General features: G+C 42.7%; 1 protein-coding gene across 2 annotated transcripts in view; it reads left to right on the top strand.

The window, feature by feature from the left end:
* The window catches only part of LOC140736308 (short transient receptor potential channel 4-associated protein-like), a 155,689-nt gene that overhangs the window by 103,774 nt on the left and 33,140 nt on the right, over window positions 1-18,775 (top strand). Inside the window, exons 6-10 of one of the 2 annotated variants that reach the window (XM_073062299.1) lie at window positions 7,987-8,115; window positions 11,648-11,849; window positions 12,408-12,593; window positions 14,295-14,437; window positions 15,028-15,156. In XM_073062299.1, coding sequence (XP_072918400.1) covers window positions 7,987-8,115; window positions 11,648-11,849; window positions 12,408-12,593; window positions 14,295-14,437; window positions 15,028-15,156 — 789 coding nt within the window. The remainder of the gene's footprint in view (window positions 1-7,986; window positions 8,116-11,647; window positions 11,850-12,407; window positions 12,594-14,294; window positions 14,438-15,027; window positions 15,157-18,775) is intronic. The other variant, XM_073062300.1, reaches the window with a different exon arrangement.

The raw sequence follows: 18,775 nt of genomic DNA, 5'->3' as shown, positions 1-18,775 counted from the left end.
GGGAAGAATGACTTCAATTAAATACCAGCAGATTCTGAAAGCAAATAGCACACCATCTGTTTTTTTAAAAAAAGCTGAAGATGAAAAGAGGATGGCTTCTATAACAGGATAATGATCCTAAACACACCTCAAAATCCACAATGGACTACCTCAAGAGGAGCAAGCTAAAGGCAATTCTAGATCTAGTGTTGTGTAATGAACTGGATTTGATAAGGGAATTCGAGGTAAAGGAGCCATTAGGAGGTAGTGACCATAATGATCTGGATGATGGGGTGGTAAATTGGATTAGTAAGTATGCAGTGATACTAAGATAGGTGGTGTTGTGGATAATGAAATAGGTTTTTAAAGCTTGCAGAGAGATTTAGGCCAGTTAGAAGAGTGGGCTGAACGATGGCAGATGGAGCTTAACGCTGAAAAGTGTGAGGTGCTACATTTTGGTGGGAATAATCCAAATAGGACATACATGGTAAATGGTAGGGCATTGAAGAATGCAGTAGAACAGAGTGATCTAGGAATAATGGTGCATAGTTCTCTGAAGGCGGAATCTCATGTGGATAGGGTGGTGAAGAAAGCTTTTGGTATGTTGGCCTTTATAAATCAGAGCATTGAGTATAGGAGTTGGGATGTAATGTTAAAATTGTACAAGGCATTGGTAAGGCCAAATTTGGAGTATTGTGTACATTTCTGGTCACCGAATTATAGGCAAGATGTCAACAAAATAGAGAGAGTACAGAGGAGATTTACTAGAATGTTACCTGGGTTTCAGCACCTAAGTTACAGAGAAAGGTTGAACAAGTTAGGTCTTTATTCTTTGGAGCGTAGAAGGTTGAGGGGGTACTTGATAGAGGTATTTGAAATAATGAGGGGGATAGATCGAGTTGACGTGGATAGGCTTTTTCCATTGAGAGTAGGGGAGATTCAAATGAGGACATGAGTTGAGAGATGGGGGCAAAAGTTTAGGTGTAACACGAGGGGGAATTACTTTATTCAGAGTGGTAGCTGTGTGGAACGAGCTTCCATTAGAAATGGTAGAGGCAGGGTTGGTATTGTTATTTAAAGTAAAATTGGATAGGTATATGGACAGGAAAGTAATGGAGGGTTATGGGCTGAGTGCGGGTCAGTGGGACTAGGTGAGAGTAAGCGTTCAGCATGGACTAGAAGGGCCGAGATGGCCTGTTTTCGTGCTGTAATTGTTATATTGTTATAATATGATAAGTTTTAGTCTACAATTTGAGAGGGAGAAGGGAAAATCAGAAGTGTCAGTATTACAGTTGAACAAAGGGGACTATGGAGCCATGAGGGAGGAACTAGCCAAAGTTGACTGGAAGGACACCCTAGCAGGGATGACAGTGGAACAACAATAGTGGGTATTTCTGGGAATAATACAGAAGGTGCAGGATCAGTTCATTCCAAAGAGGAAGAAAGATTCTAAGGGGAGTTGGGGGCAACCGTGGCTGACAAGGGAAGTCAAGGACAGTATAAAAATAAAAGAAAAGAAGTATAACATAGCAAAGATGAGCAGGAAGCCAGAGGACTGGGAAACTTTTAAAGAGCAACAAAAGATAACTAAAAAGGCAATACGGGGAGAAAAGATGAGGTACGAAGGTAAGCTAGCCAAGAATATAAAGGAGGATAGTAAAAGCTTCTTTAGTTAAGACCAAAGTTGGGCCCTTGAAGGCAGAAACGGGTGAATTTATTATGGGGAACAAGGAAATGGCAGACGAATTGAACAGGTACTTTGGATCTGTCTTCACTAGGGAAGAGACAGACAATCTCCCAGGTGTAATAGTGGCCAGAGGACCTAGGGTAACGGAGGAACTGAAGGAAATTCACATTAGGCAGAAAATGGTGTTGGGTAGACTGATGGGTCTGAAGGCTGATAAATCCCCAGGGCCGGATGGTCTGCATCCCAGGGTACTTAAGGAGGTGGCTCTAGAAATTGTGGACACATTGGTAATCATTTTCTAATGTTCTATAGATTCAGGATAAGTTCCTGAGGATTGGAGGGTAGCTAATGTTATCCCACTTTTTAAGAAAGGAGGGAGAGAGACAACAGAGAATTATAGACCAGTTTGCCTGACATCAGTGGTAGGGAAGATGCTGGAGTCAATTATAAAAGATGAAATAGCGGTACATTTGGATAGCGGTAACAGGATCGGTCCGAGTCAGCATGGATTTACGAACAGGAAATCATGCTTGACTAATCTTCTGGAATTTTTTGAGGATGTAACTATGAAAATGGACAAGGGAGAGCCAGTGGATGTAGTGTAGCTGGACTTTCAGAAAACCTTTGATAAGATCCCACATAGGAGATTAGTGGGCAAAATTAGAGCACATGGTATTGGGAGTAGGGTACTGACATGGATAGAAAATTGGTTGGCAGACAGGAAACAGAGTAGGGATTAACGGGTCCTTTTCAGAATAGTAGGCAGTGACTAGTGGGGTACCGCAAGGCTTGTTGCTGGGACCACAGCTATTTACAATATACGTTAATGATTTAGATGAAGGGATTAAAAGTAACATTAGCAAATTTGCAGATGACACAAAGCTGGGTGGCAGTGTGAAATATGAGGAGGATGTTAGGAGAATGCAGGGTGACTTGGACAGGTTGGGTGAGTGGGCAGATGCATTTAATGTGGATAACTGTGAGGTTATCCACTTTGGTGGCAAGAACAGGAAGGCAGATTACTATCTGAATGGTGTCAAGATAGGAAAAGGGGAACTACAACGAGATCTTGGTGTCCTTATTCGTCAGTCACTGAAAGTAAGCATGCAGGTACAGCAGGCACTGACGAAAGCTAATGGCATGTTGGTCTTCATAACAAAGGGGGTTGAGTATAGGAGCAAAGTGGTCCTTCTGCAGTTGTACAGGGCCCTGGTGAGACCACACCTGGAGTATTGTGTTCAGTTTTGGTCTCCAAATTTGAGGAAGGGCAGTCTTGCTATTGAGGAAGTGCAACGTAGGTTCACGAGGTTAATTCCCGGGATGGTGGGACTGTCATATGTTGAAAGATTGGAGTGACTGGGCTTGTTTACACTGGAATTTAAAAGGATAAGAGGGGATCTGATTGAAACATTTAAGATTATTAAGGGATTGGACATGCTAGAGGCAGGAAACATGTTCCCGATGTTGGAGGAGTCCAGAACCAGAGGCCACAGTTTAAGAATAAGGGGTAGGCCATTTAGATTGGAGTTGAGGAAAATCTTTTTCACCCAGAGAGTTGTGGATCTATGGAATGCTCTGCCTCAGAAGGCAGTGGAGGCCAATTCTCTGGATGCTTTCAAGAAAGAGTTAGATACAGCTCAAAGATAGCGGAGTCAAGGGATATGGGGAGAAGGCAGGAACAGGGTACTGATTGTGGATGATCAGCCATGATCATGTTGAATGGCGGTGCTGGCTCGAAGGACCGAATGGCCTACTGCTGCACCTATTGTCTATTGTAGTGATCACCAACCTTTTTAAGCCCAAGATCCCCTACCTCGGCCTTAGTGAAAGGCAAGATCGACCCCAGATTGATTAGTTATATGCATGTACACCAGGGCAGAAAAGACTGGAAGTACAACCCTGCAACCTGGAAGTAGAAATAATGTATAAACACCAGGGCTACCCACCCTTTTTTGTACCGCGGACCGGTTTAATATTGACAATATTTTTGCGGACCGGCCGCAAGGTGTGGGTGTTGAACACGACTAGAATACAGTGATACTTCAAACAAACACAAGGAAATCTGCAGATGCTGGAAATTCAAGCAACACACACAAAATGCTGGTGGAACGCAGCAGGCCAGGCAGCATCTATAGGGAGAAGCACTGTTGACATTTCGGGCCGAGACCCTTCGTCCTACTGCATTCCACCAGCATTTTGTGTGTGATACTGGAAGCAGGTTCCTTATGTCCAGTCTATTCTGCAGTTTAGTTTTCACAGCTCTCGGCACTTAGCTTCTGTCCCGCTTGCTCATGTTTTTTCCGCTCACAAAACTCAACGGGTTTGTCTTTAAGTGCAGGGTGCTTGGACTCAGGGTACTGAAGCAGTTTTGAGGCTTCATTGCCTCATTAGACAGCCTCCGGGCCCGAACTGCAGCCTCCTGCCCGCCCGCCGCCAGACGCCTTAGCCAAGTGCGGCTGTTCCCATGCCGGGGCCATGGCGGTCGCAGTCCGGAGAAAGCGACTGACCGAGCGAGGTGTGCGACAGGGCGCCTGCCCGCCCCCCTTGTAGGATCTATTGGCCGACAAAAGTTTGCTTCAGTAGATTGCAGTGAGGTAGCTGCTCTGCTACTTATGAAACCCTGAGCCCGAATTAGGTCGTCTGCGAATATTTTAGCTCCGGGTTCCCCACGAACATTCGGTGTGCTAAACAGGTTCAGAGGTGGCGTTCATCTGTCCGCGCTCCAGGCCTGTAGCAACAGCACTTCCCGCCGGCCGCACGAGGCCAACCATTGATCCTTGGTGTGAGGGTATCACTGCGTTTAGGCGACTGATGACCTCGCGTGTGTTCAAGTTCAACAGTGGCCATGACAGGGAATGAGGAAAGGTGCAGCTGACTCATTGTTTCCTCGCGGCCTGGTGGTTGGAGACCACTGAAGCACACTGTGTAGTGTGGGGAGCTACACGCATGCGTACTGGGCAGAAAGAACGGAACTGAAAGCCCGCAACCTGGAAACAATCTCTCAACAGTATTTGTGTATTTTTTTTGCCATTTTTTTCGGGATCTACTGGGAAAGTCTCAAATGTGACCAGTCGATCGTGATCGATGGGTTGGCGACCACTAGTCTATTATTTTGCCATGGCCCTCGTGGATAGACCTCAAAAGATCAGTTCATGCAAGATGGCCCAAGAATTTCATAGAACTAGAAGTCTTTTGCAAGGAAGAATGGGTGAAAATCCCCCTAACAAGAATTGAAAGACTCTTAGCTACAGAGAGTGTCTACAAGCTATGAGACTTGCCAAAGGAGGTGTTACTAAGTACTGACCATGCAGGGTGCCCAAACTTTTGCTTCGGGCTCTTTTCCTTTTTTATTATTTTGAAACTGTAAAAGATGGAAAATAAAACGTAATCTTGCTTAAAATATTAAAGAAATGTGTCGTCTTTAACTTTATGCCTTTAGGAAATCAGGTCATCTTTTACTCACTTAGCTATACGCAGTAACAGAAGTTTTGAACGGGGTGCCCAAACTTTTGCATGCCACTGTATATTATCGACAGACTTTGCAACAAAGCCATCAATTCCATTATCCAAATCATAGACAATCAATGTGAAAAGTAGCAGTCCCAGTACTGACCCCTGAAGAACGCCACTAGTCACCAGCAGCCAACCAAAAAAGGCCTGTTTTATTTCCATTTGCTGCCTTCTGCCTGTCAGCCATTCCATTATCCATGTGAGTATCTTTCCTCATGTTTCGCACCTTATCAAATGCCCTCTGAAAATCTAAGTAAATGACATCCACTGCCTCTCCTTTGTCTACCCTACGTGTTACTTCTTTGAAGAAGTTGGAACAGATTTGTCAGGCAAGATTTCCCTTGACAGAAACAAGACTTATTTTATCATTATCATTAGTCTCAAAGTATCCTGAAACCTCATCCTTAATAATAGACTCCAACACTTTCCCAACCGTTGAGATTAGGCAAACTGGTCTACAATTCCTTTAGTTTTACCTTCTCCATTCTTAAAGAGTGGAGTGACATTTGCAATCTTACAGTCCTCTGGGACCATGCCAGAATTAAGTGATTCTTTGAAAGATCATGATCAATGCATCTGTTGCCTGTTCAACAACCTTTCAGGACTATGGGATGTAGTCCAATTGACTTATCCACCTTGAGACCTTTGAGTTTGCCTAGCATTTTTTCCTTTGTAATAGCAATGGCACTCACTCCTGCTCCCAGACCTCTTGCATCTAGCTGGTGTCTTCCACAGTAAAGACTTAATAAGTTCATATATTATTTCTTGTCCCCCATTACTACCTCACCAGCATCATTTTCCAGTGGTCCAATATCAGCTCTCACCTCCCTTTTATTCTTTATATAACTGAATAAAAATTTAGTATCCTGTTTTAAATTATCAACTAGTTTGCCATAGTTCATCTTTTCCTTTCTCATAGCTTTTTTAGTTGTCTTTTGTTGCATTTTAAAAACTTCCCAATCATCCAACTTCCCATTCACTTTTGTTACTTTATATGCCCTTTCCTTGGCTTTTATGCAGTCCTTAACTTCACCTGTCAGCCACGGTTGCCTACCCCTGCCATGTGAGAACAACTTCTTCTGGGGGGACTTATCTGTCCCGTACCTTGTGAACTATTCGGAACGGAGTGAAAGACTTCTCTCCAAATGGCTCACTCCATCTGCGTCAATTCTGATATGTACCAGCATTGTTCATCCCTCGAGTTCACTTCACCTTCACTGGCCTCTTCATTGCGATGATAATTCACTCAATTTACTTCAGAAAAGGTGTTACTAGTGTAACCCCTGGGTCGCCTCAGGCATCGCTCAAACTCGTTCTAGTCTAGGGGGAGCAGCCTTCGGCCCCGCCAAACTGGGTAATCAGCTGGTGTGGATGCTGTGTGATGTCCCCGCCTCGCCCAAAAACAGACAGTACACCTTATGCGATTAAATGAGTACAATTTATAAAGATTACTATAACTAAGCGATTACTAACGATACAGTATATATGAATAAGAGAAAAAAAAGAAAAGGCGCCAAACTTATCAAAGTCCAAACCACTTCGTGCACAATCGTTGGAGCTCAATTAGATAGATAGATAGATAGATAGATAGATACTTTATTCATCCCCAAGGGGAAATTCAATGTTCCTCCAGTATGATATCACATAAGCACAAGACAGACCAAGACTAACTGAATTACTGAAGTCTTCTGGTATTCGATCCCCTCCGAACTCCTCGACCCGCCTCCTGGGACCCCCACGGTGGTCAACCAGACGCTCCACACTCCTCTGTCTCCGTCTCCTCTCCTCACCGAAAACCTTGGGCCGGGGACCCCCGCTCGGGGTCCGTACCGTCGCCCAGCTTCCAGCACCCCGTCCTCTCTCTCTCTCACTCCATCGCGCCGACTCCCCAAAAGTCCCCCACCAACAATCAGTTTACAGTCCCAAACAAGCTTCCAGCACTTATCATAACAAAGACAATAGCATTCCTACCATTAAGACAGGCGCCAGGATTCCTACTTGTAACAAACAAAGACGCCATTTTGATTACATACACAGTAACAAAGAAAAAGAAAAAAAAACCCCGTTACACTAGTAATGTTTTAGTCAAATTTTTTTGCCTTTTGAACTACCAGTGTTCTGTTGAATGTGTGAAATCTTGTCAGTTTGTGCAATAATCATGCTGTCTGCTGATAACTAATAATAATATCTGAAGAAACAAATGGGACTTCAATGTAATCTTGCATCTGAAAAATGACAGCTCTCGTCATTGTAGCACAGTACTGTCAGCCAGATGGGAATTTCTGCTTCGCACTCTAGAATTCAAACGCCACCCCACCATTTTCTGATTCGGAAGTAGAACTACCATCACCAAGCTCAAATTGGGAAGCATTTTTGTTGAAGCTATTATACTTTTTGGTGAGGAGTAGAGCAAAAGCAAGTCCTGATCTGGTTTTTAAGGAGCATTAACTTGAAGTTATAAGTATGTGCATTTGCATGGCACCTTAGTGAAGTGCAGTGAAAACATTATTGAAGTGTAAATAAGTTAGGTATTTGATCCACATATTCCACCGTATCAAGATAGTGCCAAAGTTTCTTATCAAACATTTGAGATTAAAGTGGGTTACTAAGATACTGGAAACCTGATGTAATGTGAAACAGATTTGGGGAGAAGTGAAGAAATTAGAATTTGAAAAGAACCCAAGATGATTTGGGAACTCCAAATAACACAGACATGAGGGATTTAGCCATTGTCAATATTTATTCTGGAAAATGTGTGGTTGCAAGGTGGTGTTCAAGACCGATAAAGCAGCATCCTCTCTTATTTTCAGACTGATGGGGTGACTAAGCGTCTCTCAGAACGGAATGAGTTTGTACTGTTTCTCTTCACGCTCATGACAAATAAGAAGACCTTTTTGCAAACGGCTACGCTAATAGAAGATATCCTTGGAGTTAAAAAGGTCTGTGTATTTTGCTTCAGAATGTTGTGTCTGTGTATTAGGAGAACGTTGTTTTCTTTATGCTCCTTTCCAACCACTTTCAGAGGTGATTCTGGAAACATGATCTCACTTTGGCACCACAGTTTCAAAGTTTGCTGTGTCTGGAACTTTGTTCTCAACACTCAGATTCAATTTTTAATCCAAGGTTGTTTTCTTCAGTTCAAAAGGACAATGTTCTTCCAAGTGGTTGGCACTGTCATCTCACAGCTCTGGCGACCTGATCACATCCTGACTTAGACCACAAGAGATAAGAGCATAATTAGTTCGTTTGGCCCATCAAGTCTGCTCTGCCATTTCATCATAAATGGATCAGCGCCAATTACCTGCCCCCCTCCACCCCCGTATCCTTTTATGCCCTGACCAGTGAAGAATCTGTCAACCTCTGCCTTAAATATACATAAAGACTTGGCCTCCACAGCCACCTGTAGCAAAGAATTCCACAAATTCACCACTCTGGCTAAAGAAATTCCTCATCTTTTTTCTAAAAGGTCGCCCCTCTATTCTCAGGCTGTGTCCTCTAGTCCTAGACTCTCTCACATATGAAACATCCTCTCTACATCCATTCTATTAAGGCCTTTCAATATTTAATAGGTTTTAATTGGGTCACCTTCATTCTTCTGAATTCCAGTGAATACAGGCCCAGATCCATCAAAGGTTTTACATATGACAAGCCGTTCAAACCTGGAATCATTTTCGTGAACCTCCTTTGAACCCTCTCTACTGTCAGCACAGCCTTTCTAAGAGAAGGGGCCCAAACCTGCTCACAATATGCCAAGTGAGGCCTCACCAGTGCTTTATAAAGCCTTAATATTGCATCTTTGCTTTTATATTCTAGTCTTTTGGAAATGAATATTGACATCACATTTGCCTTCCTCACCACCCAGTCAACCTACAAATTACCCTTTGGGGAATCCCGCACAAGGGCTCCCAAGTTCCTTTGCGCCTCAGATTTTTGAATTTTCTCTTCAAGTTTTATATTTTATATTTTCTACCAAAGTGCATGACCATACACTTTGACACTATATTTCATCTGCCATTTCTTTGCCCGTTCTACTAATCTGTCTAAGTCCTTCTGTAGCCTCTCTACTTCCTCAAAACTACCTGTCCCTCCACCTATCCTTGTATCATCTGCAAACTTTGCAACAAAGCCGTAAATTCCACCATCCAAGTCATTGACGTATAACATAAGAAGAAACAGTCCCAACACAGACCCCTGTGGAACACTACATCACCGGCAGCCAGCCAGAAAGGGCTCCCTTTATTTCCACACTTTGCCTCCTGCAAATCAGCCACTGCTTTATCCATATTGGTATCTTTCCTGTAATACCTTGGGCTTGTAGCTTGTTAAGCAGCCTCACATGTGGCACCTTGTCAAAGGTCTCCAAGTACACAACATCCACTGATTTCTCTTTTGTCTTTGAGGGCTGTCTGAGAGAGTTAGCCTGCCAGGACTTGTGTGAGATCAGGAGATCATGGAGTGAGTTGGAGACAGTTCCTTGTTGACTTTAAGTGCCATTTTTAAAGAGTGAGTGAAGCCTGGCGAGATGTCAGCAGATCAGGAGATTGTTTGGGTTAATAGTAAGGTCCAATTAAAAGAAGTGAGTTTTAAGTGGAGTGGCCATTGTGTGAGCAGTGAGATTTTGTTAAGAATAGGCAGAGCCTAGTACTTAAGCTTGAGAAGGGTGTTAGCTGAGGCAATAGAATGCTCCTTCCATGAGATGTGGGATTTCAGGATACCTAACTGTCTTCCTGATGACTACATCTCCAAGAAGTGCTCCTGACTGACAAGGTCCAGAAACTCAGGACCATCCGGAAGTTTGAAAACATAGGTGATGGAATGCCAGAGTAGCCTCGATGAAGCAAGTGACCTTATTCCTTTCCAATGTCCTATGGTCTTATGGTATGTGATCTTCTTTTCATGATTGTGTGTGCTTTCTATGCCCACAGTTGGCTTCCTCTCACATTCTTAATGCAGGCTGGTTGGAGTTGGTTGGTTGTCTAATGTAAATTTCTCCATGTACATCAGTGTCAGAAAAGGTGAGGATACAAGAAGTGGGAAAAATTGATATTCCTCTGGTTGGACCTTTGATGAGAACATTTGCACTTATGAGACTTGCATTTATGAGTACAATAGTTAGGATGTCAAATTACAATTGTATATGTTGTTGGTGAAACCACATCCGGAATATTGTGATAAGACTGTTTACCTTACTGTAAGAAGGATGTAGAAAAGGTGCAGAAAAGTTTCAAGAGGATGTTGCCAGACTGAAGACTTGAGTTATAATAGGGGACTAGAAAGGCTAGGGCTGTTTTTCTTGGAGTGCAGGATGCAGGTCATTGGGTCCAGAGAACTTTTTTCCCCAATAATTTCATTAACAATTTTGCGCAATGCTGATTTCTTTTACCTCATTTATTCCTGACCTACAGTGCTCCACTATTTCAAGAAGGCTTTTTGTCTTCTGTGGAAAATAAACAGAGTATACCTTAACTTCCTTTGAGTTCCTGCTCTACCCCTAGACTCATTAGCACCAAATCTCTTGGTGTTCACCTGGCGGAGAATCTCACCTGGTCCCTCAACACCAGCTCCATAGCAAATAAAGCCCAGCAGCGTCTCTACTTTCTGCGAAGGCCGAGGAAAGTCCATCTCCCACCCCCCATCCTCATCACATTCTACAGGGGTTGTATTGAGAGCATCCTGAGCAGCTGCACCACTGCTTGGTTTGAAATTGCACCATCTGGGATCGCAAGACCCTGCAGCGGATAGTGAGGTCAGCTGAGAAGATCATCGGGGTCTCTCTTCCTGCCATCACAGACATTTACACTACACGCTGCATTCGCAAAGCAAACAGCATTATGAAGGACCCCACGCACCCCTCATACAAACTCGTCTCCCTCCTGCCGTCTGGGAAAAGGCACCAAATCACTTGGGCTCCAACGACCAGACTATGTAACAGTTTCTTCCCCCAAGCTATCAGACTCCTCAATACTCAGAGCCTGGACTGACACCTTACTGCCCTATTGTCCTGTTTATTATTGATTGTAATGCCTGCACTGTTTTGTGCACTTTATGCAGTCCTAGGTAGGTCTGTAGTCCAGTGTAGTTTTTTTTCTCTATGTTGTTTCTTATGTAGTTCAGACTAGTTTTTGTACTGTGTCATGTAACAGCATGATCCTGAAAAACGTCTCATTTTTACTATGTACTGTACATAGCAGTTATGGTCGAAATGACAATAAAAGTGACTTGACTTAAGTCTAACATTTCATGTTGATGTGCGGACTGAAGGCTGACTGCATCAGTCTCATATAAGCCATTGTTTATATTGGTTGGTCCCATTTATTGGGATGAAAAGTGTAAATGCAGGTAATAACTTTTAGCTTGATATTTTAGATTAATTCCTAGTGCCTTTTAGTACCGTATTTGTTTTAAATCTCAAACACCTAAGAAAATAGTTCTGAATAGTTCTCACTTTACATTGGCATTATTTATTTCAAGGAGATGATCCAGTTACAGGATATCCCAAACCTTACAAACCTGGTCGCTAGTTTTGACCAGCAACAACTTGCTAATTTCTGTCGGATTCTTTCGGTGACAATCTCTGAACTGGACACAGGAAACGATGACAAACACACACTGCTTGCCAAAAATGCACAACAGAAGAAAGCTGTAGGACCTTCACGAGCAGAGAACAACCAAGGTAGGGTGTGATCCATATTTGGAGCTTAATTTACACTGTCAGCTAGGTACTGACTACCATTTTTGTATTGTAATGCAATCTCAGTTATTTTTCCTTTTTTGAGAGTGAAATTGACTTTCTTCCTTTACTTCATGACTCATCTACCAATCCTGTTTTCCCATGAGAGAAATCAATATGTTCAATTTTAAACCAGAAGCCAGAATTTTAATATATTCATGCAAAATTTGTATTCAAGTTGAACTTTCTTTAAAAAATGTTGATTGGAAGTGATCATGAGTTTTATCAGAGGAGGCACGGGAGACTGCAGATGCTGGAACATGAACAAAAAACAATGTATTGGAGGAACTCGGCAGATCATGCAGCATCTATTGGAGAAAATAAATTGCTGATGTTTTGGCTCAAAACCAAACATGATTTTTATCAGAACTATATTCTGGGCACAGTTTGTTGGATTCTCTTCCATCACTGCTTATGTTATTCTTGCACATGAAGTCTATGCTGTAACCAGGAGAATGTAGTTCCGGTATTCAAATGTAACCTCTTTTAATCCCAATGTAGTAACCCTTTTAAATATTCCTGGATTCATTGAACGTTTGTGTAAACTGGCCACGCGTAAGGTCTCTGAGACAGCAGGCTCAAACTTGCAGGAGCTAGAAGAATGGTATACATGGCTCGACAACGCATTGGTTTTTGATGCCTTAATGCACATGGCCACTGAAGAAGCTGACCAAAGCAGTAGCACAGGTATGTCTGATGCATTCAGCTACTAACAGTAACTCAGAATGTACAGCACTTTAACAGGCTATTGATCAATCTGATGTTGAATCTCTATAAAAGCTGCCTAAGTGAGATGCTGAAGATGTTCTATAGGTCAGTTGTGGAGAGTGCCCTCTTCTTTGTGGTGGCGTGTTGGGGAGGAAGCATTAAGAAGAGGGACGCCTCACGTCTTAATAAGCTGGTAAGGAAGGCGGGCTCTGTCGTGGGCAAAGTACTGGAGAGTTTAACATCGGTAGCTGAGCAAAGGGCGCTGAGTAGGCTACGGTCAATTATGGATAACTCTGAACATCCTCTACATAGCACCATCCAGAGACAGAGAAGCAGTTTCAGCGACAGGTTACTATCGATGCAATGCTCCTCAGACAGGATGAAGAGGTCAATACTCCCCAATGCCATTAGGCTTTACAATTCTACTGCCAGGACTTAAGAACTTTTTAAAAGCTATTATTAATGCTTTTTGAGATAGTGATTTAGATGCATATCATATTTTTTACTGAGTTAAGTATTGTATGTAATTAGTTTTGCTACAACAAGTGTATGGGACATTGGAAAAAAGTTGAATTTCCCCATGGGGATGAATAAAGTATCTATCTATCTATCTAAGACACCCCTTCATCACTTTACATCAGTATATCCTTTGGTTCTACTTCTCCAGTACCCACTTACATTTGCAAGCCACTTGCAGATGTAGCTCCTACAGTATTTTGGCCTTCCTTCTTGTTTTTTGTATTCTTGCTAGATTGTGTGTAGTTCTGTTCACCACAGTATAAGACCATAAGACATAGGATCAGAATTAGTCCATCTGGCCCATCGAGTGTGCTCCGCCGTTCAATCGTGGCTGATCCTTTTCCTCAACCTCAGTTCCCGGCCTTCTCCCCCGTGACCTTTGATGCCATGTCCAATCAAGAACCTATCAATCTCTGCCTTAAGTACACCCAACGACCTGGCCTCCACAGCTGCACATGGCAACAAATTCCACAAATTCACAACCGTTTGGCTAAAGAAATTTCTCTGCAACTCTGTTTTGAAAGGGCACCCCTCTATCCTGAGGGAGTGCACTCTTGTCCTAGACTCTCCCACCATGGGAAACATCCTTTCCACATCTACTCTGTCTAGGCCTTTCAACATTTGAAAGGTTTCAGTGAGATCCCCCTCATCCTTCTTACAAACCCCATTTCCAGAAAAGTTGGGATATTTTCCAAAATGCAATAAAAACAAAAATCTGTGATATGTTAATTCACGTGAACCTTTATTTAACTGACAAAAGTACAAAGAAAAGATTTTCAATAATTTTACTGACCAACTTAATTGTATTTTGTAAATATAAATTAAGTTTATATTAATTACTGGTGGGCACACACCAGTAAGGTTAAAAGGAACAAAAGAATTAATCAAATTGTGTGAGAAGTGGTTAGGCCAGACTTGTCTTAAAGAAACATTCTTAGATTTGGAAAAAGAAAAGTAGATTCTTAACTTTGAGCATTGTATCAGAATTTGGAATAGGAAGTGTTGGAGGCATGTTTATTGGACATCCTTGTTCCCCTCATTGTAATTGCAAATTTGGTATACAGGGATCTTGAACCTTCAACAATGTATTTCAGAACTGCAAAAACAATTTGTTGATTGTACACTGTGAATCCTTATTTAAACGTTATTCTTCACATTCAGAGTCCGCAGATGAGAGTGTGTTGGCTGCCAGCCAGCTTAGGAGCCGGCTTCCTCAGTCCATGAAGATCATGCATGAGATCATGTACAAAGTGGAAGTGTTGTATGTGTTATGTGTACTGCTGATGGGAAGGCAGCGAAACCAGGTGAGTGAGAAAAGCAGAATTAATAAACAGTCATTTTTGAAAGAATTTGGGTTGGAATTGCAGTCATCTGAGGTTAGGGTAAGGAAAAAGACCATTAACATTGTTCTTGCAGAAGTCTGAAGGCTGAATATACTTCTGTGATAAGAAAGTAAGCAATCTTGCTGGTTTCTTTAATTCTACAAAACTCCTGTCTCCTCATAATTTATTCACACAAATCCAGACCCAGAAGTGCAACCAAGCCCACTCAACAAGAAGATAATGAAGTCAGATGATGAGTGTTTTCCTGATCTTCAGTAAAATTATTATGGTTTTCACAGTAATGGATCAATTCATGCATTTTAGCATCCATAACTGAATGCAAGTCAGGTGGAAGTTCTTGTTTGTTTATTTATTAGTTGATGATGCTTGGGCAATTTTTAATCTCTCTTCATCCTTGGGTTCACTTGGTAAAATTACAGCTGAGGTGGCTTGCTTTAGTATTTGGGTTACAAGTTATTTAATAAAAAGCAGGAACTGAAAGCTTTGGACAACATAGACATGCTTACTGATTTTGAAAATCAGCTGAAGAATAATTTCTCTGGTTCTTTCAGGTTCACAAAATGTTGGCAGAATTTCGACTTATTCCTGGACTTAATAATCTGTTTGATAAACTAATATGGAGGAAACATTCTACTAATCATGTCCTGCATGGGCAAAACCAAACCTGTGACTGCAGCCCAGTGAGTATGCTTGCAGGAATTGAGGAAATAACAAGCCGGGTAGACAAAGGAGAGAGTCAGTGGATGTTGTTTACTTGGATTTTCAGAAGGCCTTTGATAAAGTGCCGCACTTGACGCTAATAAACAAGATAAGATCCCATGGTATTACAGGAAAGATGTTAGCACGGATAGAAGACTGACTGACAGGCAGGAGGCAAAGGGTGAGAATAAAGGTTGGCTGCCACTGACCAGTGTTGTTCTGCAAAGGTTGGTGTTGGGACCAGTTTTTTTTTCCACATTGTATGTCAGCAATTTGGATGGTGGAATTGATGGCTTTGTGGCTACGAAGATAGGTAGAGGGGCAGGTAGTGTTGACAAAGCAGGATGCCTGCAGAAGGATTTAGATAGATTAGAAAGAAGTGACAGATGTAATGTAGCGTAGAAAAGTGTATGGTCATACATTTTGGTTGAAGAAATAAAGGTGTAGACTATTTTCTAAATGGAGAGAAAACTTAAAAATTAGAGGTGCAAATGGACTTCGGAGTTGTACAGGATTCACTAAAAGTTAACCTGCAGGGTAACTTAAGGAAGGCAAGTTCAACGTTAAAATTCATTACGAAAGGTTTAGAATATAAAAGCAAGGATATTTACTTTTCAATCGAAGCAAGAGGCTGAGAGTGAAAGACTGAAGCATCGCAGAGGGAAGCTCGTTTTTCTTTTCTTTAACTGATCGGGGAAAAGAGGCTAGACTGCGCAGGTGCATGACATAGCGCGGCGAAGTTTAAAAGAAAGTCCGCCGTATACAGCGGCCATCATCATAGCAGCCATCGTTGGAGTGGACGGAGTCGGACTGGGACAGCTTTGGCTCAGTCAGGCTTCGGCAAGAAACAGGCAGAGGCGAGGGTAGGTTCCGGTGAGTTGCTGTTTTTCTTTTTTTTTGTTCAGGCTAGAGAATATGCCAGGCAGGATGTTGGAATGCTCCTCTTTCAGGATGTGGGAAGTCAGGGAGACGTCCGGTGTCCCTGACAACGAAACCTGCAAGAAGTGCATCCAGCTGCAGCTCCTAACTGTTAGGGAACTGGAGCAGGAGCTGGATGACCTCCGGATCATTCGGGAGACTGAGCAGTTTATAGATAGTAGATTCCGGGAGGTAGTTATACCTAAGGAACAGGGCACAGGTAATTGGGTTACCGTCAGGCGAGGGAAGGGGAAAGGGCAGGTAGTGCAGGATTCCCCTGTGACCATTCCCCTCCAAAACAGGTATACCGATTTGGATACTGTTGGGGGGATGGCTTACCTGGGACAAGTTGTGGCAGCCAGTTCTCTGGCACTGAGTCTGGTTTTGCAGTGCAGAAGGGAGGGAGGAAGAAGAGGAGAGCGGTAGTGATAGGGGACTCCATAGTCAGGGGTACAGACAGGAGATTCTGTGGTTGTGACAGAGACTCCCAGATGGTTTGTTGCCTCCCAAGTGGCAGGGTCAGGGATGTCTCTGATCGTGTGCACAGCATTCTGAAGTGGGAGGGTGATCAGCCAGATGTCGTGGTACACATTGGTACCAATGACATAGGTAGAAAGAGTCAGGAGGTCCTGAAGAGTGAGTACAGAGAGCTTGGTAGGAAGTTGAAAAACAGGACCTTGAGGGTAGTAATCTCCGGATTGCTGTCTGTGCCACGTGCCAGTAAGGGTAAGAGTAAGATGCTCTGGCAGATGAACACGTGGCTGAGAAACTGGTGTAGGGGGCAGGGTTTCAGATTTCTAGATCATTGGGACCTCTTCTGGGGCAGGTGGGACCTGTACAAGAGAAACGGGTTACACCTGAACTACGAGGGGACCAATATACTTGCAGGGAAGTTTGCTAGTGTTATTGGGGAGGGTTTAAACTAGAATTGCAGGGGGATGGGAACCAGAGTGCCAGAGTGGATAGTGGAACGGAAGTAAAAATAAATGATGTTAGTAGTTCATGCAAAGTCACAAATAGTAAGGTTATGTGTGATGGTAACAATCTTCTGAGGTGAGTATATTTCAATGCAAGGAGTATTGTGGGAAAGGCTGACGAGCTGAGGGCCTGGATTGACACGTGGAATTATGACATCACAGCCATTACTGAAATTTGGCTACAGGAGGGGCAGGACTGGCAGCTTAATGTTCCAGGGTTCCGATGTTTCAGACATGATAGAGGCAGAGGGATGAATGGTGGGGGTTGGCTTTGCTAGTCAGGGAAAATATTACAGTAGTGCTTTGGCAGGACTACTGAGGCCATATGGGTGGAGCTGAGAAACAGGAAAGGTATAACCATATTAATGGGGTTGTATTATAGACCACCCAATAATCAGTGAGAATTGGAGGAGCAAATCTACAGAGAGATAGCAGACAACTGCAGGAGACAAAAAGTTGTGATTGTAGGGGATTTTAATTTTCCACAGATTGTTTGGGACTCCCATACTGTTAAAGGTCTAGATGGGTTAGAGTTTGTGAAATGTGTTCAGGAAAGTTTTCGAAATCAATATATAGATGTACCAACTAGGGAGGATGCAATATTAGATCTGCTATTAGGAAATGAGTTAGGGCATGTGACGGAAGTGTGTGTAGGGGAACACTTTGGTTCCAGTGATCATAACGTCATTAGTTTCAACTTGATCATGGAATAAAGATAGATCTGGTCCTCGGGTTGAAATTCTAAACTGGAAAAAGGCCAAATTTGAAGAAATGAGAAAGGATCTAAAAAGCATAGATTCGGACAGGTTGTTCTTTGGCAAGGATGTGATTGGTAAGTGGGAGGCCTTCAAAGGAGAAATTTTGAGAGTGCAGAGTTTGTATATTCCGGTCAGGGTTAAAGGCAATAAGAATAAGGAACCTTGGTTCTTGAGGGATATTGGAACTCTGATAAAGAAGAAGAGAGAGATGTATAACATGTATAGGCAACAGGGAAGAAATAAAATGCTTGAGGAGTATAAAAAGAGTAAGAAAATACTTATGTATGGAACCAAAAGAAATGGGAGCAATATTAAATGGATTTTTTGCATCTGTATTTACTAAGGAAACTGGAATGGAGTCTGTGGAAACAAGGCAAACAAGTAGGGAGGTCATGGAACTTATACAGATTAAAGAGGAGGAGGTGCTTGATGTCTTGAGGCAAATCAGAGTAGATAAACCCAGGACCTGACAGGGTATTCCCTCGGACCTTGAAGGAGACTAGTGTCGAAATTGCAGGGGCCCTGGCAGATATATTCAAAATGTCGATATCCACGTGTCAGGTGCCGGGGGATTGGAAGACAGCTCATGTAGTTCCGTTGTTTAAAAAAGGCTCAAAAAGTAAGCCAGGAAATTATAGGCCGGTAAGTTTGACATTGGTAGTAGGTAAATTATTGGAAGGAATACTAAGAGATAGGATCTACAAGTATTTGGATAGACAGGGACTTTTTAGAAAAAGTCAGCATGGCTTTGTGCGTGGTAGGTCATGTTTAACCAATCTGTTAGAGTTTTTCGAGGAAGTTACCAGGAAAGTGGATGAAGGGAAGGCAGTGGATGTTGTATACATGGACTTTAGTAAGGCCTTTGACAAGGTCCCACATGGGAGGTTAGTTAGGAAGATTCAGTCACTAGGTATACATGGAGAGGTAGTAAATTGGATTAGACTTTG

Source organism: Hemitrygon akajei, chromosome 11 (genome assembly GCF_048418815.1).
Source record: "Hemitrygon akajei chromosome 11, sHemAka1.3, whole genome shotgun sequence".
In the NCBI taxonomy this organism is placed as follows: Eukaryota; Metazoa; Chordata; class Chondrichthyes; order Myliobatiformes; family Dasyatidae; genus Hemitrygon; species Hemitrygon akajei.
This window is presented reverse-complemented; position numbering and strand designations above follow the sequence as displayed.